The sequence below is a fragment of the Seriola lalandi genome, unplaced genomic scaffold (assembly GCF_002814215.2).
Source record: "Seriola lalandi dorsalis isolate HSWRI2012SDOR001 ecotype SW California unplaced genomic scaffold, Sedor1 jcf7180002054280, whole genome shotgun sequence".
NCBI classification, from domain to species: Eukaryota; Metazoa; Chordata; class Actinopteri; order Carangiformes; family Carangidae; genus Seriola; species Seriola lalandi.
In genome coordinates, this window is record NW_019524833.1 from 148,868 (window position 1) to 175,043 (window position 26,176).

Genomic DNA, 26,176 nt, shown 5'->3' on the forward strand with positions numbered 1-26,176 from the left:
TTTTTAGGGTTCTCAGCGCTCCTGAAGTGCAGCAAAAATCACAGTTCAAACACCATAAAATCAATTACATAACATGCAGGATGCATAAACAGCACGTCTGCCTGAGGCCCCTCAGGTAATAACAAGGCTAAATTCGCGTCAACACTACAGGCCGACATGCATTCTTCAGCTACACTGATGAGCACACGTGATTATGAAATCCACATTTCATCACTCACTGGCTATAATTATTAAGAGAATTACATACAGGTGGCACATGTTATTAGGAGGCACTGTGAAAGAAGAAGCAGAGAGGGGGGTTACACATGGAGGCCCGTGGGCTTCTGCATCTTTTTAAGTGTTGGTAATAAAAAAAAAAGTAGTCACCACCTCCTGAAGAACTCCTGGCCAATGGGAACCCATTGAACAAACTTTTATGTGTCCTCAGAAAATGCTTGAGCATCCCCTGCACTGCTTGCCTCAGTCAGTCCTCAACATGCGCAGGTAGGACTGACTTCAGGGAGGGAATTTCACACACGAGGCTCCATCTGCTCCTGCATCTCACCGCTGTGCCTCCTTGCTGAGCCTTTCTGTCTCCTGTCACGGAGAGGGAGTGAAACATGGCCTTCCGCTACTCTGGTTTGACGAGGTAAATATCTCATGTTGAATTTCTGTCAGGGCTCTTCATCTTTCTGCGCTTTTTGTTTTCTTTTTTTTTGTAGTTTCCATAACAACGAAGACTCATTTAAGATTGGGTGTTCACTAATAGTTTCTAATCTTCATTTAGGAAGAGGAAACATCTACATTTCCCTCTGACTGATAACTCAGGGACTTGATGGGTGCAACAGGATCTTTAGCTTAGCGTAGATTAAAGAAGATGCCCATTTGCCTTTTAATCTGGCCCACACACGCACACACATGCAGCACATAAACCTCCAGTGGATGACATTTTAACAAAGTAAAAGGGAAAAAAGCTCTCAAGTGATAAACACCAAGCTTCCGGTCTTTAGCCCTCCAGTGTTTTCCAGTCAGGAAAAAAAGCCTGAATTCATGAATTCATATTCGACTAACAGCCTCATCTACTGCTCGAAATCTTTGTGCGTCCACAGTCAGTTTTAACATGGCTGAACTGTACGGCTGGTTGCTGTACGCTCAACAGTGATCCATTTTGGGTTGATTAAGACAAATGAGAAATGATGTCGGGAGCGTTGGCTCACTCTGCACCATAAGAACATCACAACATGGGTGGCAGCAAAAAGAAAGTCCCATCAAATGCTGATGAATGTCAGGAATTAAAGAGGATGACATGTCATTACCTAATCGACTGACTGATTACATGAAGGGGACATTTACTGGAATATATGGGGATTTTTTTTTTTTGTCCTGTGATGTTTCATTTGGAAGTATTTTCTTCACTTCTGAACTGTTGCAGCGTCTCTCTGTGTGTAACCACAGCTCTTTAATCTTGGAGGATGCACATTACACACAATTATATTTACAGTAAATGTAATTACTGGTGCTGGTTTGATGACGTTTCATGTCAGTGTAGGGGCAAACAAACACTTAGGAAGCCCCGTGAGCCTTCGTTAAGACAGCTGTCTACTTTTCAAATCCTTCTGACGGCTTTCATGTCATTACTTACAGCGACAATTTACCCATGTGGATTTATTTGTCTAATACACAAAGGACTTGAAGCAATTGTCTTTGCAAATTGTTACCTGCATCAGTCTAAATGTGAAGACTAATGCAACCTGAAAACCTCAACAATCATTTTGTGCCAAACGAACAAGCAACACCTCTGTTAATTTTTTAATCCTTCTGTCTCCTTCTGCTCTTTCCTTCACAATCGTTGTGTACAGAATTATAAGAGCTGCTATTATGTGAGGAGATCCTTCATGGGAAACCAGTAACAAAATCATTTTTGATTTGCTTCATGGACATAGTTATCTGTCTTACAAGAATAATTTCACACACTGGGAAATACATTTATCTGCTATCGGCACCACTCTCATATCTGTCTGTTGAATAGGAACCTCCAGTCAGGAGCTGGTTTCACAGTGATGGACTTTTTTTTAATCAAACTAATAGTCAGAAATCTAAATTCATCCAGTGCACAAAGTTGTTAAGTTCTTGAACATCTTAACTAGGACTAATTTGCCATGAAGACTGGCACTAAAAACACGGCTGACCAAGCAGCTGCAGCAAACCACTCACCTCCATTCCCTGCAACAGAGAATGTTTTCCCCTCTGGATTTTACTGGCAAAACTTATGAAAGCATAAAATATCTGAGATGCTGTGAGATGCCTCGTAATGTGGCAGTACCTCTGTCAACTCGTCGAAACAAAACGAAACTCACTGCAATATTTATGTCTATTTCCAGTGAGTAACTGCTGTATCTAAATGGTTTCCTTTCTTATTGCTTACTCATCAACATTGTTAGCTAACCATAAATTATGACCCATGTTTTTCTTCCTTTTGTCCTTTTACGCCACAGTTCAGTGGTAATGTTTAAACTGTAATTATGAGCAGCTGAGCAGGAAAACCCATTCATGTTTGTAATTCTGAGTTGGAGGGACTTTATGGCACCAACAGTGTCTCCCACTTGATAAAAATAACTGCAGACATGTTAAAAAACCGTTGGCAGAACAGCTGGAAATGTACCAACGCTGGCAATTACATTAAAATACAATCCAGTATTCACACCAATACAATCAGTTGAGCTCATTTTATAGGAGCTGTACACTGTTGGGATCTTGTTTCATTTGCTAATGAACTGCGACAAATACAAAACACAAGAATAGTAGCTAATTTATGCTGTTTATCTGCTATGACTACATGGTTAGCAATTGGGCTAACCAACTTGGAATAAGGCATGAACACTCCCTAGTTGGAATAAGATGTATTTTTTCCTGTTCCTCCGATTGTGTCAGCGTTGTGTGAATGCAGCATTAGCTTAGCTTAGATAGTTTGTAAATTTTAGGGGTTAAACGGTGAAGGCTTCCTTTATTTCACATCTCATCCGTGACATGCATCAGTAGATGGATGGGCGTGAAGGGCAGCAAGTCCCTCTGGGGCTCTGAGGAAGGTCCTTTAAGTGAAGGGCATAATGTCAGAGCGCAACGCCTCCTCTGAAGAGACCTTGCTGACCTAGCCATTAGTCCTGTCTCTGACTGTGCGCACACACATGCACATACTTCTCAAGCTAACCTACACATTTGCAGAAGAGTTCACACACTGGGGATGGGCCGTGCCAACCTCTACATCATTCATTTTCCAGACTGACGAGCTACAACCTTTGCCTTTGGAAAAGAGTCCTCGCTATCACTATCTGTCATGTTGATGATGGGTTTGGGACTGCTGTGCAAAGCTGTCACTACTCAGAATACATAAAGAAAACTAAAGACGAAGTGTGTGATAATGCAAGTGAAAGTGTGGATATAATGTAAGACTGCTTAGATAAGTGCACCGCTGTGTAAGATCACTTGGAAAAGGCTGCATGATATTGCTGTCATTTATCATCCACCTTGTCCAGTGTGTAATAGTATTCATACAGCTCTTAGGTTACTTGAGTGGAGGCACATCTCCACTTCCAATGCAGGCAGTGGCAAATAATATACCCTTCATTATGTATTCAGTATTCAAAACAATTCATTTAAAAATTCAAAACAATCCCAACTCAGTATCCACTTATTAGTTTTTCTAGGGCTCAGGCTTTAAAGGTCCCATATTGTATAAAGGTAGATTTCCATGTGTTGTTTGATTATAGATCAGCTCTAGATTCTATATTAATAATGTGAAAGTATCAAAGCCTCAGTCCACAGAAAATGCACACAGGCTGTATTCAGAAACGGGGCCTTAAAACCAGCCGTCAGGACTTCTGGAACTTTGTGATGTCACAACAAAGCAGTGACCGACCTCAGTCATGCCCTCAAGCCCCGCCCACCTGGACCTAACATCCAAACCTTGCAGGATTTGGTTTCTCTGAGTGTTTTACCTGAAATCTCTTATATTTTTTTAGGATCACTCAGAAAACAGTCAGGTCAGTGAGCCAATCAGAAGAGAGGAGGCTCTGAGTCTCTCTTCTGATTGGCCCATCAACCTGTTGAGATGACCAGATTAGCTAACTAGCACTAGTTCCATGGCTCGATTTCCTCCAAAATTAACTGAAGCTTTACTTGGACTTGTGCATGACACACCATGTGGGGCTGGACTCGCACGCATCACAAACACAGTAGAAATAGTTGAGTTGTTTGTATCTGCATTTTTTCATTTCTAAAAAGTTACATCAAACAATTGTTCCACCTCCACTTGGCCTTTGCTGTCATATCCTATTTACAGTCATCCTTACTGGGATGCAAAGCCAGCACATTTTGAAGGAACAGTGAAAACATTTTCTGTCTCCTCGTGTGCTCAGGATGAGCAAAGTAGTACTTTGCCGGTGACCTCTGTTATCCCAGTGGTGTTATATTGATTCACACACACAAGAAACTGTCAAAGAGAATTAGATGCATGACTGAATTCTGATTTTCTCCATCATTCCTGAACAGAGAGCATCCATCGATGTCGGCGTACTTCCCTGTCTGTACGGCTCTGCTGTCCCTCCTCCTCGCTCCGGCACTCGGACGTAAGTCACCCGCAGCGCAACGCACGATCACAAAATCACAAAATCAGTGTACCGTGTGCATCGCATGAAAACCACCATTACCGTGCGTCTGTTTGTCTTGCAAACACAGACAAAGTGGAACCAGGTTAATGTTAACGGCGGCTTGTTGACTGTTGCTAGGTCATTCTCTTTATCAGAACTCACAAAGCTAAAGGGCCAGGAATAGCAGACACACTGTACTGGCCTGTGTCGTAGGATTAAATCAGATTAAATGTCCCCTCTGATAATCACAACAAACCCATTCTCTGCTGCTGTTTGGAGGACACAATAAATCTAACATGAATGCTCAGCGAGTGCCAGATAAGGTAGATGTGCAAATTCACAGCACACACATGGAACTGCATGTGACATCTTAATTGTGGTTCGTCTCCCGCTCGTTGCACTAATGACTGGCTTTTCTGAGCGCAACGCTGCGGCAGACAGTAACTTTAACAACTTGAGGCCCACATGCACAGTCAGATAAGTGTTTAGTGGTAGTAAATATGGGATTATAAATACCGTCTCACCACTTTATCTCATTTCTCAGCAGTTTTGTGGGATGTGGGAACAGCTTCCAGATGTGTTGTGTTCACGCTGCTCACGGTAAATGAGCTGACTCAGGTTATTGACTGGGGAGGCCCTCGGGCTGTCACCACGCTCGCTTCATTGAGTTCCTTTTCTTTCTTTTCTTTTTTTTATTAGAGGCTTTTCCCCCCTTCACATCTGTACGGTTGAGACTCAAGGATAGCGCCCTCTTCTGACACACTCCAGGAATTGATTTTCCACTGCAAGAAAAATGCCGATGACAGTGAAATCTGAAGTCTAATTAGATTAGATTAGATTAACTTTATTAATCCCACAACTGGGAAATTCATTTACCACAGCAGAAAAATAAACATCTATAGAGTAAACATCTATGGAAACATACATCAAAAATACACCAAATATACACTAATAAATACAATATACACAATACACACGATATGTACATGAAAAAGTTCAAGTTCAAATGCCAAACAGTCCGAAGTGTAATCTTTTATAAAGTCTCATACAATTAATATATACATATATATTAAATGAAAGTTTGTTAATGGGAGTGAAAAACTAAGCCAGTCTTTTATTTTGTAGATAAGAGTCAACAAAATAAAACAGCAACATAAAATCATACTTTTTTTATAGATTCAAACAGCTGAGAAATATCAAAGATGAAAACAGAAATCAAATACAAGTGTGATATATTACAGTTTCCATCGATAAATCACACAAATAAATAACAAGGAGAGAGTCTCACCTGCCATATTGACCTTCTGAATTGTTTCAGATGACATATGGCTGTGACCACAGTCATGCAACACCAGCTGCTGAATTTATCAACATTACGTTTCTTTTCCTGAAGACAAATTTGGATCATAAAAAGGCGTCTGGGAGTTCCTGCATCATCCCAGGAGACTGTGTTGATCAGTCTGTGTGAATGTGTGAATATGTGAAACACACTAAACGTGGTTGTAAGAAAAACTCACATTAAAAATGCATCACGGTGCATTGTGATGTTAATTCACTCTGACATTAAAGACCTTACTTTTCCCCTGTGTCTGCCTCCTGCAATACTCCAACTGAATTAAACTGACTGGTAATGTATTGCGTTTGTCAAATCCAGCAAAGAACAAGTGTAACGAGATTATTTATTCTTGTTTTGTCCCGTCAGAACTCGACCTGAACCGGCTGGACGGTGATACCGTCTGCCCGCCGATGAGAAGCGGACAAGATGACCTTCCAGGTAAAAGAGTGTTTAGTCAAACTGGGAATGATCATTAATAACTGGGCTGTATTCAAACAGAAGTGAAAGCAGCAGTTGGAAAAACCACAAGCCTCAAACATTCCTGAAAGAGAAAACAGACTATCTGAAGTAAGGTGGGGAGTTTAATTAGTTGAACAGGGTGGGCTGCCTCGTGCCTCAGGACACCTTTTAGATTTCAAATGAGCCAAATAAAATGTTCCACTTGAGCTTTACAGAATTTGACTTGGAACAATTCGAACTCAGCAAGATTGTAATTGCTCACCACTGGCCTGTTTGAAACAGTTCAACACATCTGCACGCACTCCGCTCTGAGGTTTAATGAAGTTTCAACCAAAGAAAAAAGTTATTTGTTATTGTTTCCTCTTTTTGTGATTTCAACATAAACTTTACTATAAATTTCCCGGGATCACGAAGCAATAAATTCATGATCATGACAACATGTTACATTATTCTAACTTACCAAAATTAATTAATATTACAAATCATTGTCTCTTAATTAAGATTATGTAATAATATATTATCTAAAAAAAAAAGCCTTATACTGCATATTGTGACAACAAAATCACTTTCTCATTATTACCAGAAAAGTAATTTAACATAAAATAAATAATTATTCATAAGGATAGAAATAAATATGAATTTGATCCCCTCCAGTCTTATCAAACAGTTGTAAAATAGTTATTGTTACATAACATGAATTGATTTTTAGTTATTAGTAATTATAATTATTAGTTTATATATATACATATATATGAACAGTCCTAATTTGTAAAGTTCGAATGCGAAGAATGTTGCTCCTACTGTTGTCGTTACTACTGTATTAATAACAGCAGTAATTATTATAATGTAATGATACATATTATCAGACTTTATCTGTATTTTATTTGTATTATCATTAGTATTTAACTCTTAGATATGAATAATGATCATGTGCATCGTTCGTCATCCCCTGTAGGTTTTGATCTGATCACCCAGTTCCAGCTGGACGTGATCCCCCTGAAAGGTGTGAGGAAGGTGGACGGCTCCACCCCCCTCCAGGTGGCTTACCGCCTCGACAGGGAGGCCAACTTCCAAATTCCAACCATGTAAGTACAGTAAAGAGGTTTATTTTTCTTCTTTTTTAAAAGAAACCAGATAAAAATACAGACAAATGCTGGAGAGAGCAGCAGTGTTCTCCTGATGCAGGTGTTGCATTATTACAGGTCTGGCACAGATGTTACTGCATGGCGAGCAGCGTATAATTGGCAGAGAAAAACATGTCTGAACCTATTTGGCATTTCTTAGACGTAAAACCAGAGTGGAGGTATTTTTGTGTGTGTATGTGTGTGTGTGAGAGAGAGAGAGAGAGAGAGAGAGAGAGAGAGAGAGAGAGAGAGAGGGGAGATTGGAAAAGCACGTACTTGAAACATTTTGTATCTCCAGGAAATGTGAAGAGACATATTTCACCAGGCGGTAATGATTTATCTTCAGTTGTATGGACTCCCAGAATGAAAATAAAACCAAATAACAGGTGCTGACAGCAGTGGCTTCCTGTGAAGAGTTTCCACAGTTTGTAATTAAAGGTTGGTTGTGACGCAGATGGGAGTCTTGGTCTTAAAAATCTGTCTCTTATACACATCTCTAAAAGTCGATGAATCCAAAATAATCCAAACAGAAAATTGACAACCATTTTGAATAAGAAATTACGTTTATGTATCATTCAATTGTTTTCCCACTGTGGTGATACACTAAAAACGCTGGCTGGGTTATAGTCAGATGTAGTTTTGTTTTATTTGACTAAATGAAGCCCCACATTTATGAACTGCACCTGGACGTGGTGGGAGTGAAAGACATCCAGCGTTCACATCCAGAGTCCTGTCTGCGGTCTGGTTCCTGCAACAACAGTGTTTTGGTTCAGGTTAAAGAAAAAGATGGTGGTTTTGGTTGAATAGGTTGCGTCTGAAGTCACTGTGAAGTTCTTCTGTGTCAAACAAAGACCCGGATCGTTCTCTAAGCTCAAGTTCTGTGAGAGTCTAAACATAACCATGAGTAGTTTAATAACCCTGCAGTGCTGCATATATTATGGAGTCCACAGTTATTTATGGATGTTTTATTCACATAATATTTGTGACTTATAAAATACATGAACTACATGTCACAGTTTTTACTTTTGGAACCAAACACAGAGGACGAAAGGCGTAGGTGGTAAATAAAGATTTCTTAATGGAACAGAAATTAAATCCAGTCAGGTGTGGCAAAAAAAGAAAATCAGATCCATAACAAAGGGCCAAAATTGAGGAACTGAAAGGATAACTAACAAGAAACACGATGAACTGAAGCGGAAGCACAAAGAGACGCAGCGGGAGAAACTGAGCCGAAGCAAACAGGAGAACCACAGACGACAGGACGAAGTGACAAAGACAAAAGGGAAGCACAGAGACTAAATAGACACGAGGGAGGCGAGGGTAATTGCACACAGGTGAAACACATTAGGGCGGGGCAGACAATCAACCATGAGGGAAACGGGACAAAGACAGGAAGTAAAATAACCACAAGATACACAAGGGAAGTAATATAAAAATAAAACAGGAAATGAAACAAATGATCAAACATAAGAGTCCAAAAATGGCTCCAACAGAAATTGTCCATCACGGCACTATGTTAATAGAAAACATCATCTATTCTGCTTTTTGTTTCCTTCAAAATATCTCCGTTGTTGCTAATTTGTTGCGTATAAACCAAACTTTTAGGGGACAGGGTTAAAAACTGAACATCATGTGTAAAGTTGGTGCTGCTACTTTTTCAATGAATGGCCACAAATGAAAATCAAAGACACGTATTGAACCATGGGAGATTCACGGCTCTTGGGAGTCGAGGGTCCTGGGACGGCTCAATCAAAAAATCCAGCTCTGCGTAACAACTACAATGATGATATGAAGACATTTCTGTGCTTGTGTTTTGCACTATTTTTTTTAAACAAAAGTGAATGAAATTCTGTCAAGACAAAAATGCAAAAATACAGGTTTCAGGACAGAGGGTGGTTTTTATCTCTTTACATAACCAAACACGTCTCTGGTGTTTCCCAGTGTGCCTGCTCCAGTCTGTTTTGGCTAATCTTTTCCTGCAGGCCAAGCTGTTATGTAACTCGCTGGCACCCTGTGTCGACACCACTCGGGCCTGTCACACTGAATGTAAATACGTGTTTATTTCCCCTACGAGTCCAGCGACACAGACTGAGCTTTGAAGTCCGTCTTTGCTTTAAGCTGCACTCCCTGTTCTTTTCTTCTGCGGGGCAAAAGCAGCACATACTTCAGACTTTCTCACCTTGGGGCAAAGCTAGACAGTGGTCTTCATTTGCTTTACTGGGTTACAGGAAACTCTTTTTTTTTTTTTTTTTTATTGCCTCACCTTGATCGTTTACAAGACGGTAAAAGTCCGGCTGCAGCGCCCATCTATGAATGTACCACCTACTGAGAATCTGGCTTGTTAAAAACACAGAAAGCACCAGACTGGGGATACTAACCAGAACCGCATTGTGTAATTGAAGCAGTGATTTATGCACTGAGGCAGCCTCTCGTTTGTGATACAATAGCATGCCTTAAAACCTACAATATCTTTGCTTCTTGAAGCTTGTAGCTTTAATTTATTCTTCTTTGATTCTCAAGGGCAGAGCTGCCAAGCCTTTGTGTTATTTTTATCCACATCTCGCTATTCATTTTGCTGAGTGGTGTTTAATTTGTGATCATGAATTAACTTTGACATAAAATATATTTTAAGGACTCATAACCTGGCGAGCTGAGAGATGTGTTCGGCCTTTTCTTTTGAGTGTCATTCAGTAAAAGTGTGTTGTAATATCTCTGAATTTGATGAACTTGAACCCTAATCAGCTGATTTGAACCCCTGTTCTACATCCTCCCTCTCAGGCTAAACTTTCCTCGTGGCTTCCCGGACGAGTACTCCTTCATGGCGACCTTTCGCATGATCAAGAACACGGTGAACAAGGTGTGGAACGTCTGGCAAGTAGTGGACGAAGACGGCAACAAACAAGCCGGACTGAGGCTGAATGGCGACCAGCAGGCCCTGGAGTACTTCCTGATGGGTGCCGACGGCAACCTGCAGACCGTCACCTTCCCCGGCCTCTCTGTGCTCTTCAACACCAAGTGGCACAAGGTGATGATCGGCGTGGAGCGCGACCAGGTCACTCTGTATGTGGACTGCCAGCCCGTGGACCAGAAACCCATCAAGGGCAAAGGCCCCATCAACACAGAGGGAGACACTCTCATTGGCAGGCTGGATGCTGATCCTGACGCCTCTGTAGTGGTGAGTGAAGATGGAGAATTGCCTTCTGCATTTAATCATGACTCTCCTAATGAGCTCTATCAGTGGAACGGTGCTCCCTGTGAACAAACACATTCAGGTTTACATGTGTGCTGAGCTCTGCTATAATTTTAAAGTTCTGCTGTCACAGCAAAGCTGCTCAGCTGGGTTCCAGCGGAAGAAAAAAAAAAAAACCTTAATCCCTGCAGAAAATTGCAACCTATATAGCGTGCATTAATTCAAAACTACAAAGAAGAAACTGCACCATGACAAAGCACCAAAAAACTTTTTTCAACGTCACTTATGAAAATGAAATAAAAATGCACATCCTATTCCAGTGATGTTAAAATCTCTTTTCAGTTCGAGCTCCAGTGGATGTTGATTCACTGCGACCCAAAGAGAGCCCAGAGAGAGAGCTGCAACGAGCTGCCGGCCACTGAGGTACAGTAACAAGGACTCAGATCTGCTCAGCATCTGCTGTGGTTTGTGGTTTCATTCAGGTTGATAGGGCTTCCAGCAAACTGGAAGGAAAACAAGGCAGAAATGCTGAGATGGAGCTGCAGAGGTGTAACAAATACCCTACAAAGCAGTTTCCTTTAGTACATCCAGAAGTTGAAATTCATCCAAAACAATTTACAAATTAAGAGTTTTTTTTATTTTATTTTTATTGTCAAATTCTTCTGTAGTTCTACAAAGTTTTCTTAGAGGCAGAGCGGTTTATATCCAGGCAGACATGATCTCATTGGCCAAAAAACACAAACTGCAACTTTAATAACAAAGAGGAAGTGCGATCAAATTAACGACGTGCGTAGTCTGCGTAGTGCCAGAGTCGTGTGGTTACCGTTGTTTCGTTTAAATTCAGCACTAAATATGTGTAACACTTGGCAACATGAAAAAAAAAAACAAGTACACAACTACCACATGTGGCCTCACAACAAAAAGATGGTTTTACATCGCTACATCTGAGCTGAAAAGGTTTAGCACTGACGTTTTCCACACAAAAATTTGAATATAAATATTAGTAGAATAGACAATGATTTGACAGGTTACATATTACCTGAATTAACTTCCGTGGTGCAGACACACTACCTGCTGCAACTTGTCATCAGCTGACAGGGAGTGCAATACAATACCTGCCTCCATTAAAGGTGGTTTTTGTCCACCTTTGTTGCTAAGGAACGCACAGCAAAATGAATGGAATCAAGACGTAAGTTAGCTTAACTAGCTAACCAAGCTAGTCTAGCTATGTTAGCATGAGCTTTATATAGCTTCACAAGGTAGCTTCATCTTTGGTTTGGCTAGAGGAAATTAGGTTCTTTAGCTTCGATATTTAACCTCAACAAGAGGCTCAGACAGGAAGTAAAGCTAGTTTTAGCCTTAATTAACTGATTCATCCAAATTTGAGTGTTGCACCGTTTGTGGTGTCTATGTTAATTTGCCGCAAACAGCCAGTACACTAAACAGACGTTAGCTGTAAGCTAGCTAGAAACAGGTGCTAACTGAACTGTAGTTCTTTCTGTTATTTCCCTCTTGTTCCTGTATATTTATTAAGTAGAGACATAAATCCCCCGAATAAGCATGAACTCTTTCCACTGCCTTGCCTCTGAAAAGTGGTTTTATGATTAACCGAGATTAAGCTTAGTTTATGTAATTTGATATTTTAATTGCCAGTTTCTGACTTAACAGCATCTTTCATGTCAACAACCAAGTTGTATATTGAAAGGTCTGATTTTTCTAAAAGTTAATCGGCTCTTTAGGTTAACAAATATTGACGCCACAGTCTATCGTTCAAATTAATGATTCATACATTTACTTGAACTAGTGCTATATTGTCATAGCACAGTATTTTTACCCCCACACTGCTAATTCAGTCAGTCATACTTACCTGTCTGTTGGGAATCTTTAAGCTTTAGGGCTTTTAGAAAATCATTCAACAGTGTAAACTAATGGGAAATCAGTGAGAAAGCATTTAATGGCAGAGAAGCGGATTTACATAATGCAACCACAAATGCAGCACGAGGCAACTATGACATTTTCTGTTTCCAGAAAAGTTAAGACAATGTTATCCAGGGCCATGAAAACACACACACACACACACACACACTGCGTCAGGTGCTATGGGGCTTATGGCATCTATGACTGAATATTATCTTTCATTTCAGCTCGGCGTTAGCAAAAATTAATGAGATTTCTGCCTCTGAGAAGTACTTGTAGCCTATAATGAAAATGCCACTCTGCTGTCTCACATCTCATTGTGTGTAAAGGATGCAGTGGAATGAATTAGGATTATCTGGAGAGAGTTTTTAATTCAGTCACTTGTATCAAGATGCAAATGTTTCTATCCACTGTAGACAGAAATATTTCCTGGCCTGGTGCACTCTATTAGATTCAGGCTAACCTGGGGGAGTGTTGGTGGTACTATGGGCTGTGTATTAGCATGATATACTCACTACCATGATTGTGAACAGGTGCGCTTCTGCTGACACTTTTGGTGAGGGTGGTGTGACTACTTTCACTAACTCTCCCTTTATCCGATTTCTCTTGCTTCTTCAGATGTATGCCAATGCTGAGGTATTTATTTTTCTCTTCTACCTTCTTTTTGCTCTGTGATTTTTAAGCCAATAATCTACTTCAGTGCTTTGGTTGTCTAATTGCCTCATTGCTTTGTTCTATATCTAATTTACGGTGGTGGTTTTGTTCTTTTTTTCCAGGTTTGTGTAGGTAGACATTCATGCATTCATGCAGCATTTCACATAGCTATGTATTCAGACTGTAAATCAATTTAGCACAGAGATATATGGATTATAACTAATGCCCCAGTTAGAAGCACGCCTGCAGGCTGTTGCAGGCTGTATGTATCTTAAGAAGCTTGATCATTTTGTATCTTAAATCTATTCTTAAAACATAGATTTGTATTTTATTTTTCAATGGAGTCTTCAGTATCTTTACCATTTTCTGACTGGCTGTGTCCTTCCTCAGCCTGACAAATCAGTCCAAGGCCCCCCAGGAGCCCCCGGTCCAGAGGGCCCCAGAGGGCCCTCAGGAGAAAATGGCAGAGATGGAAGAGATGTGAGTATTTCCTCCTCGATAACAACTATTTTCTACAAATTTGCTTTGTCTGACCCATTTCTGTCAACATGTAACTTCTCTCAGCATCTTTTGCTTCCTTTGACTGTGTTGTTTCACTCGTCTCTCCAGGGTCTTCCAGGGTCTCCTGGCAGTCCGGGATCACCTGTAAGTACAAAATGCTAAATGATTCACTGACAGAATACTTGCAGCCTGTTGAAGCATCCTCCTTTGTTTGCCGTCTGATACGTCAGGGGACAGATTCACTTCACTTCTGTTCAAGCATTCACACAGTTTCAAAACAGATTTGTCCAAGACGATGGCTCACCTTCCTTTCTGCCGTGGGTCTCCAGTGCTTCCAATTAAGTTTATCAGTGACATATAATGTAATATACAATTGGTTGCCAGGCTTTAACAAATCGACATATATTTTTATAAATGTTTACACCACACTACAGCTCTTCACATACCTTTAACCCAGACTCAAACCTACCCCATAACCTAAGCTAGCTTGCCAAGCTAATGCAAGACATTAGCTCAATTCTGTATCGTTCCCTCTTCCCACTGGGTGCTTTACATTTACTGACAACACACGTCGTGCACGTGGACACAGAAATACAAAGCGATGCAAGATTGACGAGGGAGGCAAAAAAAAGATTTTTTAAAATGCTTTGTAAAATGAGGGTGAAGTTTCTGTTCTGTGTGTAATGATTTGTAGAAAAAGTGAAGCAAGGCAGGGTCTGGAGGTTTAGTCTTAACCTGCAGTGGATAAACGTCTGTGGATCCGTCTTTTCTGCGTCCCCTCTTCCAGGATAAAAAAAAAAAAAACTCCTGCTTGACACAAAGTCACTTGAAATCCTGAAGAAAGTTGCAGGTTGCTGACGAGCGAGACAGTGTGTCGACTTCAAGTGGGTAGTCACCGTTTTCAAGAAAACATAAGAAGGAAAACAAGCGTTATCTCTCTCTCTCTCTCTCTCACATTCATCTCTGTGACGCTCTCTGCATGTTGAATCTTCTTCTCACAGACAACACAACAAACAGCCTGACAAAATGTATTTGCACTGACACACAACAGACGTGAAACTTTTCAGCGACTGTTACTGATTGAATTGGAGGGTAAACTGGAGGCGACGTGTTTCCTGGTGTCTCCGTCATTCATCGTCGCTCTGCTCGTGTCCGGCCCGTCTGTTATCTGCACGGCCCTGTGAGCGAGAGCCGGGCTGGTCGTTGGTCTAAGGAAACAACAACGAGAGAGCGGCCCACCTTCCATTGATTAAATGTTGACTGTCACTGCCTCTGTGTATCTTAGCAACAGTGCGGGGAGATTCAGGAGGGAAGATAAAGCTCCTGTTATTCTTGTTGTGTCTGTTTCCCAGGGCAGCAAAGGGGAGCAGGGGGAGATCGGTCTTCCTGGACAGAGAGGCCTGCCTGGTCTTCCAGGAGTTGCTGTAGGAAACATCACCTCATACACTGACACACACTCTTTATAATGTCTGCCGGTACTGTGTGTGTGTGTGTGTGTGTGTGTATGTGTGTGTGTGTGAGTGTCTATTCTCCCAGGCCCTGTTTCTCTTCTAAAAACATATTAAAATATGAAATAGAAATATGAGTGAAAATCCAATAAAGTCATTGTGAATGAACGTTGTGGCCATGTTGATTTGACGGTGTGGTTGTGTCTGCAGGGGACTCCAGGCCCAATGGGTCCCCGAGGGTCTGTAGGAGAGAGAGTGAGTAGACATTTAGATCATTTCAAAATCATCCATTCATTGTTTTTTGGTTTTCTTTTGTATATAGTAACATTGTTGCTGCTTTATTTCTCTCCTTGCAGGGTCTTCCTGGTTTTCCTGGACCCGCAGGTCCTCCTGTAAGTGGAAACATCCCTCATTAAAGCAACATGCATGTAGGTGACGCTGCTGTGATGTGATTATGGAGAAACTGCTAATACTCATATATCTTTTGCTCCGTCTCTTCACAGGGACCAGCGAGTGAAGGACCCGCTGTATGTGTTTGCTACGTCTTCTCTCTCACGTTTTATTCTGAGACCTGTACCAGCAAAACTTTCTACTGTGTTAACTGGTGTGTGTGTGTGTGTGTGTGTGTATGTCTAACAGGGAAAACCAGGGAAACCAGGAATCCCAGGAGACGAAGGAAACATCGGGCCTGAGGTCAGAGGCCCAATTGAAAAAAACACAAATAGATTTTTAGAGTGAACAGATTTACCAAGACAAAAATAATGAGTCATGTTTCAGATGTGTATGAGTCAGAAGATTTGATTAGATTTGATTTGATTTGACCCGAGGTCGTAGGTTGTTATGTTGTTGGTACATTGCGTATATTCTATTCTATTATATTCTATTATATCGTATTGTTTATAATATTCCTGTCCACTCGTGTTTGTAAATGTGGGCAGAGCATTAGAAAAAGCTCTCAGTATAACGCCGTCTTATTTATGGCTGAGCTGTTTTGTTGGATTTTACAGGTGTACCTAATAAAACAAGGAAAAGTTTATAAACCAGCTCCAGACTGAGTTTTACAGCATCATTAAACTGTTCTATATTTAAAAGATTTGGTGTTTTGTGTTTTGTGTTTGATATCAAATGTTCTGATATTATTTTCTTGCACTGGCAGGGTGCACCTGGACCCAGAGGGACCCCCGGCACGGCAGGACTTCCTGGTCCACCTGGTCCACCAGGGCCTGTGGTGAGGACCAGATCTAACCCACGTTTTGTTGACATCAACTACTTTATCCTTAATTTCCCACCTTTCATGTTTTCACACATATAATTTTGAGCTTTATGCAGATACAGATATTTGGGACTTTCAATATTTGCTGATAGGATGTCAGTGTGTGTTTGTATTTCATGCAAAGAATGTGCTGTAGGCCTGGTCCAATCTAAAAAACACAACAGTATACCACTGACTGTATCATGCCAATGTTGACAAAGCTGAATGATCAGTATCTGCACGCCTTATATCAGCCATTGATCACCTGCTGTACAGGTGTAACTCTAACAGCTCTCATATTAATTTGTCACCTGTATCCGGACACTGTTGAATTTCTTCTTGAGCTCTGATTTCCATGTGAAATCGTGAGCTTATGATGAAGTTGCATGCTGCAGTCTCTTTTCACATCACCTCTGTGGGAATCTGGACTTATGCGGACATCTAAACCCCCGCGGCTGTTTTAGATGTCATTCTGCTGTGTTTTAGGGACCGCCTGGTGCCAGCAATGAGGGAAGTGGGGAAGCTGTGAGTGTTTCACTGTCTTATATTCTGCCAAATGTTTCCTGGATGCATGGCAATTGGATTGGTGACAGTGAATTTCTTATCAGTATGAGTCACTGAAGTGGAAGCGGCTCTGCAGCAGCCATGTCTGTTGAGGTATCTGGATGTCTGTTTTGTCCCGTGTCTCACTTCAATCCCGTCTGTGTGTGTTTGTAGTGTCCTGCCGCCTGCCCTGCTGGACCTCAGGGAATGGCTGGACTGCCGGGGATGAAGGTGAGGAATGTCAATGAAGGATGTTCAGTGATTTATCCACTGTGAAAGCCAAAACTGTAACCAAACGATTTAAATTGAGCAATTTTGTCTTGAAAGGTTTAGACTATCAAATACGAGGCTTCCTGCCTCGGCTGTCAAGAGGCAGTAAAAACACTGTGTTCACACTGTCTAACCTCAAAACCTCTATACTGCTACGACTGCCACTGCAGTTAATGTAAACCGAGTGGGCTGCTCTGCTGTCGCCACCTTGGCGGCGCCTGAGTCCCGGTTAATCCAAAAATGGGCCCTCAATTTTGCATAACTTTAAGCCTTAGTGAAATTTAAACCGGTGAGTTATATAAAAATTCACCCCCATACAGCTGCCATTTATTTCTGCTGTAAAGTTGGACATTTTAATGTGGGAATCAATGGGGATTGAATCACTTTTGGAGCCAGACCCTAGTGGCCATTTGAGGTACTGCAGTTTTTTAGCACTTAACATTTTTAACCCCCAGATGTAAACATGGTGTAGAAAATCAACTTAAACTTTGAGATGGTTTATCCATCATGGTGTCCAGTTTCATGTGTAACTGCAGCTGTAGCGTTAAGCTATTTCAAGAGGGTCAGAGGATTAACTCATTTCATTGTCGCCTTCAGGGTCACAAAGGTTTGGCTGGTGAGCCTGGAAAAGATGGAGTTCCCGGAGACAAGGTACGTGAGACGTAGTGAAAACAGAAACATCCTCTCAACAAACATCAACAAATCCCAGTGTGTGTTCTTAATTCTACGTCATATGTATTGAAATACATAATGATAAAAAGTGTAATATTATTACGTCTCTTCTCACAATTGAATGAATTTGTTCCTGGTTGTTTTTTTCAACAGGGAGACACAGGGACACCAGGTGCTCAGGGGCCACCGGGTCGCATGGGAGATGATGTGAGAGAACTCATTATTTTCTTTACATTTTATTATTATGGTTTTATCTCAGTGCTTTATGCGTCTTTATGAGGAGAATTGATATATATATATATATATATATATATATATATATATTAAACGCTCTTTTGTCACTGCAGGGTCAAAGAGGGCCAATTGGATTCCCTGGAGCTGAGGGAGAGAAGGGAGACAGAGTAAGTTAAACCAAAGCTTCATGACATTTTGAAAGATATTAAATAGATGTTTCCCACAAACCATTTGGTGTCTCTGATAAAAAATGGGTTCTGACTTTTCTCTTCATAGGGTGGTCCTGGTTTCAATGGCGTCCCAGGACCCACGGGCCCACCTGGAGCTCCTGTAAGCAGTTCTTAGTTTGATCAGCTCTATTTCCTTTTACTGTGAGAAGAAACGGGCAGGAAGTAACTGATAAACTTTTGATTGAATCCCTTCTCACAGGGTGTGGAGGGAATCCGTGGACGTCAGGGTCTGCAGGGGCCCAAGGGTGACGATGTGAGCTCTACTCTTCAACTTAGATTCTGGATTATATTTCAACCTATTACCTTAAAACACTGTTTCAGTTTTAAGACCTGTGCTTTGATATTGATTAGGGAGCTGTGGGACCTCAAGGAGAGCAGGGACCTCAGGGAGAGAAAGGAGATGTGGTAAGTATACTGATGGCATTGTGGCTCATTCATTCTTTAGCACCATTGTTTGGAGGGAGACTGGGTTATAACGGTATAGTGTGGCCTTACAGGGGGAGCCAGGTGCAGACGGCTTGGATGGACTTCCTGGAACTGATGGTGCTAAGGTGAATTCTAATTTTAAACAGCCAATATTTTATTCCAATATTCAATAACTTAACATTTTACTCTCTCTCTCTCTCTCTCAAAAAAGAAAAATTGAGTTTCAACCAAGATTTCTTTTATAGTTTTTAGAGGGTAAAACCTGTGATACAGTTTATAGACCTCACTATATTTGGAACCTAAAACAATGTCTATTTAGTTGACTTAACTAAACTGAATTTACTGCTTGAGTTTTCATGTGTAACAGGAAGTTTGTTATTTTGATATTTCGTCCATATTTTGTGTTTAAGCTGTAGCTGTAATTTACTAAATTAAAGAATAATTAATACAACAAAAATCAACAAAATCAAACGTAAAAAAGAAAAAAGCTAAAACATCCAAAGATTAAATTACTTTATATTTCCTAGTATATATCAGAGACTGTCTAATTTGTAGTTTATGGTGACACCATGTAACATATAAATAATGAAACAATAAAACATACCTCATATCAGCTCAATATACTCAGGCGTTGCCCGGGTGACTACAGCCTTACTTGGACTGGTATGACCTGTAGCCTACGGTGGCTAATGTTAGCTAACGTCAGGAGGGCACCATTCTCCCATAAATGTAGCATATAGTAGCTTCTGTTGTGTGTGTGTGTGTGTGTGTGTGTATTATTGATTATTCTCCTTGTATGCAATAAACTGTGAATCTACTCAACAGGGAGAGCCTGGTACACCTGGAGCTGGCGGTGTCAGGGGGATTGTGGGTATTCCAGTAAGTCCAACATCATTTATATTCATTGTGTTTCTACATCAATAACAGTCTGTGACAGTCTGCACTTATCATCAATTACAGGTCATGTCGTTAATTATGAATTTGGACCATTTTATTTTTTATTGCAAAGTTAGTGAAAGCAGAGGGCAGAGCTCCTGTTTGAGGCTACAGGGGGGGTCAGATGAATAAATCATTAGAAGTCAAGCAACCAGCAGGAAAGACAATGTGATGCCAAGAACACATCTACAGTACCTTTGCCCATAGAGCTGCGAGGTGAGAGGCGGCAGATGTGGCTCGAATGGTAAAACAGAGAACGTGCATTAGATTTCATAGATTTATCTCACCGTTTCCTAAAAGAAGATGCACAGTCTGGTCTTTTATTTCCAGGAAACCTTTTTGGATGATGTGTCAGTTCGTATATAAACTGCGTAACTGGGAACTTGTGTATTCTTTAAGTAAGGATGCATATCTGTCTGTTTTTGTTGCCATAATAAGATTAAGTATTACACGTAGGTCAGCAGAGGGTTTGTTTTCTGCCTCTTCAGTCATGCCGGCAGCGCGGCTACGGAAGTGGCAGCGACAGTCTGAATCGTAATCACTCTGGTGATCTCTTGACCTTTTCTCCAGCTCCACCAGCAAGGATAGTTTTGTGGCTCTCAGTGAAATATCTCAATGCTAAACAAAGATGGTGAATATGGTAAACGTCAGTATGTTAGCATGCTTTTAGCTTTTAGCATTTAGCTGCAGGTCTCATTCAGGTCATACAGGGTGGATGGTAAAGGTGGGAAAGATTCCCATGTTACTGTTTGTTAGTGTTCACGTCATACAGACAGTCTCTCGGCTTGGACGTCAACAAGAACTTGTAGTTGTAACTCTGATCAGGGCTGCGACTGATAATCATTTTCATTATTGATTCATTTATTTGATTAGTTTAAAAAAAAAAATTTAAACCACTAATCGATTATGAAAACAGTTGCAGAAAAACAGTGCAGACTAATCGATTAATCGACTTATTGTTGCAGAATCTTTGCCCTGTTCACAAGTATTTAAAAAGTTTTAGATGTGTCTGACGTTACCTCATCGACCTTCAGTCTTGTCAACACACTCCACAGACACAGGGTTGAAGGATGCCGCAGCAATGACACATTCATTTTCTGCTTCTTCTCATATGGTGTTTTGTTGTTCCCAGGGCCTGCCGGGGAAGCAGGGAGTCGTCGGACCCCCTGGTGCAAAGGTAATTTGAATCATCTGCTACTTAATGAGGCATTTCCACATAGTATATCCAACATTTTATTGCTGCAGTCGATTTCAGTAGAAGAGTGTTTGAACTGATAAAGATAAGAACTGATGTCTAACTCAGTGGCGTTTCTTTTGTGGATTTAGGGTGATAGTGGTGCGGAGGGACCCATCGGGCCAGTTGGACTTCCTGGGAAGACTGTGAGATTAACCCCATTACGCCTCTTGTCATACTCATAATTATATTTACCCATTTAGCTGTTTTGATTCAAGTCATATTTTCAAACCCATCAACAATCATTTGTGTCCAAACAGGGTGAGACTGGAAAAGATGGAGAAGATGGAAAATCAGGAGTTAAAGGAGCAACGGTGAGTTTACACTTACTCTCTATTAATGTGAAGGTCCGTCTGTTGATTTTGACGGATGTTAGTTGCTCTTTTTCCAATAGAGGTTTCAGGTACGTATCACCGAGCTGACGGGTAAACTATGGTTGATGTGTTAACTGTATCTATAATCAATTTCCAGGGTGAAACAGGAAAACAGGGGCCGGTGGGGCCCGCAGGTCCCGCAGGCATCCAGGTGAGACGATATTATCATAAAGTTCCATAAACTGACACTTAAATTTAAATCATAAGAAGAGTAAACATGTATAGAAGAAATGTGCACGACATAAAATGTGGTATTTCCAGGGTGATAAAGGAGATAAAGGTGACACCGGTGCCAAAGGATTCAAGGGTCACACTGGACACAAAGGTGATCAGGTAAGACAAGTATCTCTTTTTTTTTTACCTGTGCTGCTTTAAAACATTGATTATGATGAGAGTCTGCAGGTGCAGTGAAGCGCATCATGTTTTTCCATGTGTTGTTTAGGGACCTATGGGACCAATGGGACCAAAAGGAAGTCTGGTAAGAAATATTATAATGTCCGTGTATTTGTTTAAATGAATCTGTGATGAATGACGGTCACTCACCATTGTTTTCTTCAATGGACAGGGCGACACGGGAATGGCGGGAGATCCCGGCGTGAAGGGAGACCAGGTGCGTGGAGCCACGTTTGTTGTTTTTGAGGACTCATATCTGTTTTGGAAAACGACAATTTTTCCTGTCAGTGGGTTTGAAAGACGTCAGCTGATCTCTGTTTGTTGCAGGGTCCTCCTGGTGTTACTGGACTCAAAGGAGAGGTATTTAAAATCTACCGTCTGTACTTCAGCTGCAGCACACTTCTGTCTCTAAGCTGTTTCCTGAGGATCTTTTCACATAGAAACAGATAACTCCACCAGTGTGCTGTGATACCTGCTATTTTGGCGTTGCATTGTATATGAATTATAATAACGTAAACCAGCTGATCTAGTTCCCCCACGTGTCTTGATGAAACCTTTACACATGTAAAAGAAACAAGGAATGAGGTTCTACCGGTGATGATCTGTGTTCTTTCAACATCAGCGTGGAGACAAGGGCTCAAGAGGAGCAGCGGGCATCGATGGCAGACCGGGCCAGACGGGACACGAAGGTTTGGCCGGGCCGATGGGAGCTCGAGGGCTGGAGGGAGAAACAGGCCTCCCCGGAGCGCCAGGTCCCAGAGGTCTACCTGTAAGTGTTACAGTTACAAATATAGAGCATGTACACATTCTTAGCAAGCTAACGTTAGCATTTCGGTCGAAGCACAGCCTCACAGAGCTGCTAGCATGAAGAGGGTTTGTGTTTTCTGCTAGTTCAGGGTAAGTGTGTGATAAATTATAAACCTTATAGTCTTGGCTCGACCAACCATCAGTCACTGATGTTCATGATTCCCAGGGCCCGAAAGTGAGTGACGAGAAGCTTCGGGAAATGTGCTCAGCCGTTGTGGAAGGTGCGGTTTGTTCACTTTAATTTGATCTTATCACATCTTAACTCATATTTAACCCAAGATACAACTGTGTTATTACAGGTAAATACTATAAACTGCTTAGTGTGTTAATTGAATTTGTTATCTGTGCATTTAGAACAATTAGCAGAGTTAAAGAAAGAGCTGCTGAAGACGCCAGCAGCCCTTGGTGCCCCTGGCATCCCTGGACCGGCAGGACCTCCTGGCCCCCCTGGAGCAGCTGGAGCAGCAGGAGCAACAGGAGCTCCAGGGCTGATGGGACCCAAAGGCCCACCGGGCTTCTTCGGAATTCCAGGCGGACCGGGCAAGAAAGGTCAGCAAACCTTTTCCACTACTCAATACTGAAGTCCAACAAAGAAACCTTAAGTGGTTTGCAAATGCTGTGTGTGTGTGTGTGTGTGTGTGTGTGTGTGTGTGTATGTGTGTGTGTGTGTGTTTCAGCAGCACAGTGATGGATAAGCTCTGGTGTTGTGATAGTTTTTTCGCTTTTCTTTTAATTTTCCTGGAGAGCATCCAGAGCTACAGCGGACACGGTGGCAAGAAATTAAATGAATCCTTTAGAGAAAAAAAAAGGCTGTGGGCTCCGACAGTACGTCGGTCATGTACAGCGTTCTGAGGAAAAAGAAGGGATTCACCCATGCATAACATTATACAATCAATGATTCACCAAACAAGGCTGAATTACAGTGGAGTCATTAAGTTTCCTAATTACATCCCCATAACTGTGGAAACAGTGTGCCTCTCCATTTCATCTCGCCATTAATTTGTGCGTCCTCTGTGTGCTCTTCTCTTCCGCAGGTGATGCTGGGGAGAAGGGAGACAAGGGAGACAAGGGAGAGGACGGCGTAGGTGTCAAAGGAAGCCCAGGTGCACCCGGTGCACCAGGTAAGGCTGGACTATATCTGACGTTGGGGTCTTAAAAATGTCCAGACATTTTACTTAAATTTACGTTATCCTCACTTTTTGTGTGACAAAATATAAACTACAATGACGACAGATCTATAATCACGAATGTCCACGACTGACTGACTGACTGAGTGATCGTAGTTCCACCTCTGGTCAGCCGAGTTTGCCCATTGGCCATTACACTTTCTAAATGAATTGGCACAAACAGTTTCTATTAAGGGGGAGACAAAATAAGACATAACAGCCGAAATCACAACACAGTCTTTCATGATTTTGTCGGATGATGTCGTGGTTATAAAATGACGCGATGACATCCTCGGTTTCGCACATTGACCATATGCTGTCCAGTCATATCCCATCCTGTTTATTTTTCTAAAGAGGATGAAACTGCTTTTGGACATGATTTTGAAAACAGGGTCGTGTGTCCAACAAAGGTTTATATGATAAATTTATTCCCGCATTTTCAATGAGCCCATGTCGGCTGGATCCACTGCTATTCAAGGTGTCTGTCCCTTTCACAACATGTAGTTACTTTAATTCACTCAAAAAGTGGAAGCTACATCACTGAGGCTTTAATAATGCTTAACCTGTTTTGTATCTCCTCCTCAGGTGAACCAGGCGCCCCCGGCATTGGCAAAGACGGCAAAAATGGCGAACGTGGTGACGCAGGAAATCCCGGTATCCCAGGAGCAGCCGGTCCAAGGGGACCCTCAGGACCACCGGGCCTTTGTGACCCATCAACCTGTATAGGCCGAATCCCACCTCTCTATATGGTCAGCGGAAAGAAATCCGCCAGCTACAAGAACCCGTGAGGCATCACCGCTCGTTGACACATTTCCAGATCTCATCCTGTCGTGACCAAGTTTGAGTTTGAGGGCTTCTCAGCAACGGGGCCGAGGTGGTCTTTGGGAGTCCTCAGGCGTCTCCATCTGAACCACGGATCTAAGAGACACAAAGGAAAACAGAGACAAGACACAACTGTAGAATACTGTATAGATATTTTAACTCGTTTGTGACTTTAGTGAGAGCTTATCTTGACGGTGCATATTCAAAGATAATTGCTGCTGACGCCAAAGCAGCGTCTTCAAACTGACACGGGCCTGCAGGTCCATGAAATGTCCGAGTACAGCTGCTGACTCCCGGCATTCCTTACGTACTTTCATCAAAACAAATATGAGCAGGTTGTGAAATAAAAAATAAAAATAAAAAAAATAAGGTACATCTCTTTGATTTCCACTTATGCATGTACTTTTAAATTTCTTGAATAAGCTCACAAGAAGACATTTTCTTCTAGATCCATGTAACAGCACATCAGGTGCCATTTTGACCAGTTTATTCTCATTGCAATCATGAGCCGGTTAGGAAACAAGAATTTGGTGAAGTGAAAAACATTTTAAGATTTCACATGTGCAGACCTGAGCTGACATCTGCATCAATGTGCTTCTTTTTTTATTTTGTTGAAAAAATTTAGGATCATAAATTTGTTTTGCCCGATCTTGTCATATTAATGTTCTTTTTCAAACATTGTAATAAAGTGATATGTTTTGGATAGTACTGAATTAAAACTGTTATTCACTGGTACACACAATCCATCTCAGAGCTGCCGCAGCGATCTTCTGTTAGAGGGAACTGAGGTTCAAAGATGCACAACTGGCAGCGAGTCACATTATTACGTGGCATGACTAAGAGAATTAAGCAGATTTGTATTCACACGGCGAGGTGGTCGATCAATGAAATTCCTCAGCCGCTTTATGATAAAATGGTGTCCTGTTGAAAATAGAGTCCCTGGGTTGTTGTGGATATAATGTGGATTCAGGAAGGCATTTCACTGTTGCCTGGTTACAGCGGAGAGAGTCAACATCATCCCTACAGCTGTCTGCACAGCACAAATACATTCACAGATCAAATATGACCTTTACCAGGCTGCAGAAAAAGAGTTAGCATAGCAGCCATCCCAAAGACGTCCCTTTGATTTAATAGATCGTATCGTGGCTCGCAGCCAATGGGTTTTAAGTTGTGTACATAAGTGGAAAGGGTGCGCAGGGTTCATAGAATTTGATTTCAGCAAAAGATTAGTGATTGATTTACATATTCAGCTTATGGATATTCAACATGATGGATAGCAGAAGAACAGAGTATATTTCAAAGTGACACTATTTTAAATCCATTTACAAATTTATAAAGGATATAAATGAGTTGGATCTTTAAAATAGTCTGAATTAATGTCACTAAAATTTATATTTAAAGGTCCCACTTTTTACACTTTTTCAGGTGTTTTATTTGAAGTGTTGATCCATAAGGAGAACCAAAAACCTTAATGTAGAGTTTACATTTCCTCTCAGGCTTCTCTCTGGAGCTCTAGTAACAACAGGTTGGTGAGCCAATCAGAGGAGAGGAGGCTCTGAGCCT

At 41.4% G+C, this 26,176-nt stretch overlaps 1 protein-coding gene across 3 annotated transcripts; it reads left to right on the forward strand.

Annotated features, from left to right (window-relative positions):
* Positions 1 to 447: 447 nt before the first annotated feature.
* On the forward strand, positions 448 to 25,321 carry col9a1c (collagen, type IX, alpha 1c). Of its 3 annotated transcripts, XM_023405605.2 has the most exons (38): positions 448 to 628; positions 4,528 to 4,604; positions 6,328 to 6,399; positions 7,376 to 7,505; positions 10,323 to 10,719; positions 11,077 to 11,157; positions 13,270 to 13,287; positions 13,696 to 13,785; positions 13,915 to 13,950; positions 15,159 to 15,230; positions 15,465 to 15,509; positions 15,611 to 15,646; positions 15,758 to 15,781; positions 15,894 to 15,947; positions 16,411 to 16,482; positions 16,993 to 17,031; positions 17,224 to 17,280; positions 17,917 to 17,970; positions 18,145 to 18,198; positions 18,339 to 18,392; positions 18,502 to 18,555; positions 18,655 to 18,708; positions 18,807 to 18,860; positions 18,953 to 19,006; positions 19,707 to 19,760; positions 20,950 to 20,994; positions 21,144 to 21,197; positions 21,312 to 21,365; positions 21,523 to 21,576; positions 21,687 to 21,758; positions 21,868 to 21,903; positions 21,991 to 22,035; positions 22,146 to 22,178; positions 22,441 to 22,587; positions 22,792 to 22,846; positions 22,980 to 23,174; positions 23,660 to 23,746; positions 24,377 to 25,321. In XM_023405605.2, the coding sequence occupies exons 1-38, from the start codon at positions 600 to 602 to the stop codon at positions 24,577 to 24,579; spliced, it is 2,841 nt and encodes a 946-aa protein (XP_023261373.1). In that variant the 5' UTR covers positions 448 to 599; the 3' UTR covers positions 24,580 to 25,321. The 3 variants fall into 3 exon arrangements, with proteins under 3 accessions (XP_023261373.1, XP_023261375.1, XP_023261374.1); XM_023405607.2 differs by lacking the exon at positions 16,993 to 17,031; XM_023405606.2 differs by lacking the exon at positions 13,270 to 13,287.
* Positions 25,322 to 26,176: the final 855 nt, after the last annotated feature.

What these genes read in the sequence shown, in the direction of transcription:
- col9a1c (XM_023405605.2), top strand. Translation starts at nt 600, where the DNA reads ATGGCCTTCCGCTACTCTGGTTTGACGAG. An exon ending in CGGACAAGATGACCTTCCAG is followed by an intron (nt 6,400 to 7,375) that starts GTAAAAGAGTGT and finishes CATCCCCTGTAG; the next exon opens with GTTTTGATCTGATCACCCAG. An exon ending in CCGGCGTGAAGGGAGACCAG is followed by an intron (nt 22,036 to 22,145) that starts GTGCGTGGAGCC and finishes TGTTTGTTGCAG; the next exon opens with GGTCCTCCTGGTGTTACTGG.